At 34.7% G+C, this 7,096-nt stretch overlaps 1 protein-coding gene across 1 annotated transcript; it reads right to left on the minus strand.

The window, feature by feature from the left end:
• Nucleotides 1-1,845: 1,845 nt before the first annotated feature.
• Nucleotides 1,846-5,356, minus strand: LOC149777131 (stromelysin-3-like). Its single transcript, XM_089942757.1, has 3 exons — nt 4,859-5,356; nt 3,974-4,113; nt 1,846-2,544 (listed from the first exon to the last, which is right to left on the minus strand). The coding sequence occupies exons 2-3, from the start codon at nt 4,104-4,106 to the stop codon at nt 2,243-2,245; spliced, it is 435 nt and encodes a 144-aa protein (XP_089798883.1). The 5' UTR covers nt 4,107-4,113; nt 4,859-5,356; the 3' UTR covers nt 1,846-2,242.
• Between the last annotated feature and the right edge of the window lie 1,740 nt (nt 5,357-7,096).

Here is a 7,096-nt window from a genome sequence, read left to right on the forward strand (position 1 = left end):
ATCCGCTAATATCCTTATGAGGTTCAAAAGTTTAATAATACATTTAGTGTAAGTCAAAATTTTAAGAACGTATTCGACTTTTTCAGTCTCAAAGATTAGAATGCTATTTTTGGTAAAGGCATCTTTTACATTAAGTCGGATTTCTTTAGTCTCTGCTAAGGTGCCGCTAGATATATTATGTCCTTCAGACAGAGTAACATATATCAGATGAAGTTGCTTGCATTTGCGATATGCACAATGGTGAAAATGTTTATATCTCTATGCTACAATCATTTATTGTAGCTGAAATTGATTTATATATCATACGTGTACATAGTCTAAGCACATAGCTGACTAAAATGACAGCTCTCATGTGCTCTACATGAGTTCTGGATCTTTTCTTGACCCTGCTTAAAGTCCATTACTATTTGGGAACCTTAGTTCTAATGTCAGTCTAGACCATACAATCCTATCATCCACTAATCTTTCCTAGTCTCTGCTCAATCTTGTTACATATCCGGAAGTGTAGTACTATTTTTGTCTGGGTAATATGGTTGACAAATTTCCAGAATTGTTTCAGTCTCCGCTGAAGACTAGACCAGATTGATAATTTTACAACTACTTTCAGTCTAAATCAATTTAAAATAATGTTCATAGTTTCCGCCAATGTGCATTATAATTTACAAATTTTGTAGTACTACATTTTAGTGCAGGGCAAATCGTAAACATATTTCAGCTAATTTTCAGTATTTGCTAAAGTCTGTGTCAATTTATGACTTTTCGTAACACATAGTCACGACCAATATATTGTTACTATTACGAGTTCGATCCCCAATGTGAATCTCCTTAATCATCATTACAGTAGATGCAAATTTACCGTTACTTTCAGCATGATCTGATGTGTAGGTGATACTTTATATTTAAATATAGGATATATTCATATATCTACTAGGCGTCAGTAAAAGACACAAAGCGTGTTGGATAGCATGTGTGCAATCTGAGGATAACAACTTCCCAAACAGTAACAGCATAGCTCCATTAGAGCTCTAACAATATTATAATGAGCTGTCAGTATTATAATCATTCCCGTATTAAAGTCAACCAGTTCTAACACTTTTTCCCTAGAGACAGATCCCGCCCCTTAATGTTAAATTCCCTTTTGAGGTTTTATCGTCTGCCACATGTTAAATTCCCGTTATATTCCTAATAGTAACAGTTATAAAGCTTAAAAATTAGATGATGTTAATTACTATTTCACCCCTTTCCCCATATATAACTACTCTCCCTCGCAGCATAATTTTCTGTACATTAGTTCATTACGTTTGGTTTCCGGCAAATTTTAAAGGTTCAAAATACAGTGTATAACATACCAATATACAATAAGTAATACTCAGTTGTAGTTGTTTATTCACAAATAACCATCGATATAAAAATGACATGTATACAATCTCTATCTTTCTCAACACCTTTATGTTCTTCTCACCCACAATCATAATTTGTATAGTAAAAGAGGAAATTGAATATTTCTTGCAACATGTGGTTCTTCAAATTTCTTGGACGCGTTTCGTATCATCTACCTTTTCCGTTGAAATTATCAATGACTCTTGTGCATTTGACTCAGTTTCTGGGATACTGTTGCTTGTAGAGTCGTGAAAACATATGTATTTATGCATCCTGTTAAGAACTGTAAGTCTTAACGGACAACGAAGCTGTTATTTATTGATATCCATATAGACACCGGCTTTCACAATGCAATAATACAAATTTAACAGGACAACATGTTTTCATATCTTTCACAGAAACTATCTTTCAACTTCTTAAAAAACCATAAACAACTTTCAAAGACACACTTTGCATAATTATAATTTAATGCGTTTTGCCGACTTCATAATAATATCTGCCTTCAGAACGCGAATGGGTGGGTGGGTGTTACATCCGTAAATGTATTTCCAATGGTCAGCTGAAATTTCCTGGTAATGAGACCGGCTCAATCGATATAATAATTGAGCCTATAATGACAGTGGTCTCGAGATCGAAACCCAAGGGAGATATTTTTGTTCTTTGTGATTTCCTTTTCAGTATTTCAGAATCAGTTTGAATAGTTAAAGTTTCGAACACAAATCACGTACGGTTTTCGGCAAATTGTTTGCTTTTTATAATTAAAAATAAATAATAAAACAATTATTGAAATATGGCGTCATTAAGCTTTTGGTCCGATAATACAGTACATGATGTCCGACAAACTGTCACGTGGAGATATGGGTCACTTTCTTAGAAACCACCAAGCACTTTTTCGTTTAAAGTACGGCTTGCCATAGAGTCTCTGAATAGCGTTTTCGTCATCCCAATTTAACATCAGATTTGAGGAGTAAGAATAGGTGGGAGCCATTAGAGAGCCACGGATATTGGAGTGTTCCAATCCTAGGGCATGGCCAAATTCATGTGCTGCGACGATGTAGAGTTCTGTGCCTGCCTTCTCAGCCTTAGCACCCAGCAACCATGTCTCCTGGTCATCAAAATGGATTTCGCCGGCTGTTGGGAAGTACGCATGCGCTAACGTACCCCCTGGAAATAAACCAAAATAGAAGCTATTAGAAATATTGGTTTACTGAACAAAGCCACAGAATATAGTTGATATACTACGGTCCAATTCAATGGATAACAGGCATACGTTTTAAACATAGAATTTTAAGTGTATAATAAAGCAAGGCGAGAGAGAGAGCTGTTGCCTCCCCCATTAAAATAAGCTGAATGCCAAACTAACCGAGCTTTTCGGACAGAAATTTTGATAAAGGTATAATGTTATGCCTTGCTATGCTTCAAATGCAGGAGCTTTCGGGGCTTTTCAATGGTACCCCACTTAGGGAGGTTACTCCCATAGACCTCTCGCCAACAAGTTTACACCCAGCCTAACCCTTACCTCCAAACGATACTAAACCATATTTCTGGACCTGCCCCTATGCATCATGGACAAAATCACACCTCATAATATATCCAAAGATATTTAGTTTGTTATTGAGAAACGTGCATAAGAATAAGAATATATATTTTTATCTTCGTAAACATCCACCAATTCATCCATCCATCCATCTACATACAATGATTTTTAACACATATACAAAGTGAAAACAAAAATAATTCCTTTCACTTAAACGATGTAGTTTCTGAACTCTTTTGTAATAACATCTCATCTTCATTGAAATGAAGTCCACTCAAAGATTATGTTTATCGGTTCCTGGCTGATCAACTGTTAATGTGGCAATATTATTCTAGATACATTTTTTTCCAAAGATAAAGCTGTCTACACATACCAAAGGTCAAGATGTCATAACAAATGAAAGGTGAAGATGTCTATACAACCAGAAGGTCAAATGTATATACAAACCAAAAACTAAATGTCTATTCAACCAGAAGTTCAGATGTCTATACAAACCAAATACCAAATGTCTATATAACCCACAAGTCAGATGTCTATACAAACCATATGTAAGGTCTCCATCTAAACCAATTGGATGGAAGTCTATACCAACCAAAAGTGAAGATGTCTATAGAACCCATAGTTCAGGTGTCTATACAATCCATATGTCAAATGTCTATCGAAACCATATGTAAGGTATCCATGCAAACCATAGATCAGATGTCTATACAAACCATATCCAAGGTATTCATACAAACCATAAATCAGATCTCTATACAAAGCAAAGGTCAGATGTATATACAAACCATAGAACAGATGTATATGCAAAACAAATTGACAAATGCAACTAAGAATATGAACACGCTTAGTATTAAACAATGTATGCGTTACGCATCCGGCTCGATGACTTACTTAAAACCTTGACCAAAGAAAGTAAGGAATAAAGGGAGACAAAATAGGTCCGGGGCACTTTCTAGAGAGAGAGAGAGAGAGAGAGAGAGAGTGGTAGGTGGTGGATAAAATATCCAGTGATTTGGGATGCACGAAGTACATGTATTGGTAGTGAGCAAGTCTTACCAGGGCCGTCAAATCGGCCATCATCTCCATGATACCCAGTAGCAAATTTAATGTTCATATCAGTTGTGCCTAGTTCCTGATATACAAAGCGAAGTGGTGTTTTTCTTGCCCAGAGGTTGAAAGCTCGATCCATTGCGTCCCTGAAATTTAAGTTAAACATAATGGCAAATCCTTTCCTAATATAGTGCCCTGAACATTTCCTGGTTCGATTTCATCGACACTCATGATATATTCACGAGTTCTTGCCTTTCAAATATTTGATACGTTTGCTTGCTTACACCGACTGACTTGTGTCAAAAATCAAATTATGCCAATCTGTACTCACGAACGTTCCACATACAGGTCTAAATATGACTTATTTAATGGTCGGGTTTGAATGTTAAAATTCATTGATCAAAACAAACATTTCATTGATATAAATGTCTAGCTCTCGATTCAAAATTTACTACAAACTTCCAGGTCTATTAGCTCTGAAGCAGTCGTAAGAAATGTACGAAGTTTAAATCACCGCCTTCTTTGCTTATGCAATGAATTGTGTACAATGTGTGTGTGTGTTCGTCCATGATCACAGAGAACGTTTAAGGGATGTTTATTTTCTTAAATTCAACGAATACTGAACCGACAAGTCACTGTACAAACATGCCCAAACAAGCAATGTTTTTTTCTCTGTTCATACTTTGATGAATTTAGAAATAAAATAAACAGACAATCCATTTACTTAAATTCGACAGCATAACTAGTTAAATAAACACATGATTTAATTACATCCTATTAATTAATCATATTTTGAATTTCATTGAAAAAGGCCCAATATATATACAGCATATCAGAAAAAGCTCGTCAGTTGACGTCAATTTACAACTCAGATCAGCTGGAAGATGTTACCTGGTAAAGTGTTTGATGTCAGTTTAATTTGTTTCATTATCCTTGTATCCTGTGAATTGGAATACACGGTTAATAAATGAGGAATTTGACACAAATCCCGCAGACATGACACGTTTTTGTACTGAATTGGGCATCCTATGACATGGAGAGACGGAAATGTGTATTTTCCACAAAATTCAAACGTGACAACAATACGCTATCACTCGGGACGACCTTCTTGGGCTGTAGAAATTAACTGTCGACTTGTAAAGGATGACAGAGTCTCACTATTTTGACACTTCTGAGTGGATGAACAGTCCTTGTTGTAACGTATTACTGAATTTTCATTACGGTGATCAATGACTTACATTATGCGACGAAGTTCAAATCCGTCGTTACTCACTGTTTGAATACTTGTTGCTCTGAGACAGTGTGCTGTAGCATTAGCAATGACATCTCATTAGTTTAACCAAAGGTCCACTATTTAGTTCATTATTAAAATCTTACGTAAGAAGTCTGAGTTTGAGTGATCATAGATTCTAAATATAGCCCTCATTCAGTATATAAAAAAGTAGTGCAGGTAGGCGTGGCTTAAATATAAATTTGGTTTCATACTGGTATCAACTAAACAATTCAAAAGGGCCTAAACATTCTGAACGCTGGAAATCGTAATGAGGAAAAAAGTCTTTATTTATTTTAAAATCAACACATCTGTATAACTATGTTTATCGCATAATGAGAAATACTGATTCTGTTTAACGAAGCCGCAGAACAGTGTTGTGTAATGGCTTTAGAATGCATTCGGATGCTTCTGTCATTTGCATGATGCTACGACTTCATTTGTAATGTCGTGTGGAATTATATGTTACATATTTAAACATTATTATACATCTAAAATGTTAATCCAATGAAATTATTAGACTGATACCACGTGACAAAACACGATAAATCCGTGTTTTGCAAGTACGTTATCTGACACTTGTACAGAACTAACAAAAAAGATGTTCAAACCTGTTTTGGAGTCAAGGAAATTAGCGATTCAAATTCCCCGTGATTCGTGATGTTATGTCATTTTATAATCACAGATTTAAAAAAGAAGACAAATTTACATGTAAATAATGTCGAAGCCTGATAAAATAATGGATTTTGGTTGCTGAAGATTTAATCAAGAACATGTCATATTTTTATAAAATTCCTCAACCTGGATGCACTGAAACTAAACTTTTGCTATTCTACAATTCCTGAACTAAACAAAATACGGAATTCTAAAGTTAACAATAAATTAAATTTTAGCAAATGTGCTTCTTATATCAAAGTCAATAACTCCAGTCTCTCCCGCAGTATCTATTAAGTGCTAATTTTGGCAGATATATCTTTATTTTGGCATCTAAATAATTACAAAAACACGATAGTTTATGCTTGATACCAAATTTTACATAATTGTATTGTGAATTTACAAGATTTTTAACAAGGAAGATTATGCAAATATTTTATTTGTTTTTGGTTTATAAGCAGGAAATTTTCAACGAAATATTGAATTATTGCACTATATTTTCAATTAACATTTAACATGTTTAAGTTGTTTGATCTAAAAATAACAACTTCCGAAAATCCCACCCAGAATGCACTATTAAAGGACATACTTCTTAGTGTCATGCATGATGAATAAATGATCCAATCTTAATGGACAGAGAAAGGTTTCTTATAATTAGAATTCATAAATGAAAAACAGTGTTCATATCAATGTATTTGTACAGGATATAGTTACCCATTTTCGATGAGTTTTTCTTTGTTTCTTTAGAGTTTATTTTATTCTTGTGCTTGTCGTAGTAGATAACTCTTTCAAAACGGCCGGGCCAGTAGGAAACGGGATTATGTTTTCCTTGTCAACGTGATCACACACCACATTTGTTGATGAGGTATATAGATTTATTGAACTCTCTACAAATCGACGGATTTCCTTAAAATCTTCTAAAAGCCCTGAAAACAATTTTCTCTTTTGTATTTAATACGAATCTTAAATATCCGTTTCCATGTTAGCTAAACTTATTTAAAGATATGAACGAGTCCAGTTGACGATTTCATCTAGTCCATATGCCCCATAATGGTAGGTACTTTGTTCAAGTGAGATGATACGAGGCCGCCATTTGTTTGGATTCTGATCTATTTGGGATTTGAGAATGGTCCTACCTAACTCTTTATTTCAAACTAGAGACTGGGCCAAACATATTTCAAAGAAGTATCATAGGCCTGAGGCTG

Source organism: Sinohyriopsis cumingii, chromosome 18 (genome assembly GCF_028554795.1).
Source record: "Sinohyriopsis cumingii isolate HCF-2022 chromosome 18, ASM2855479v2, whole genome shotgun sequence".
NCBI classification, from domain to species: Eukaryota; Metazoa; Mollusca; class Bivalvia; order Unionida; family Unionidae; genus Sinohyriopsis; species Sinohyriopsis cumingii.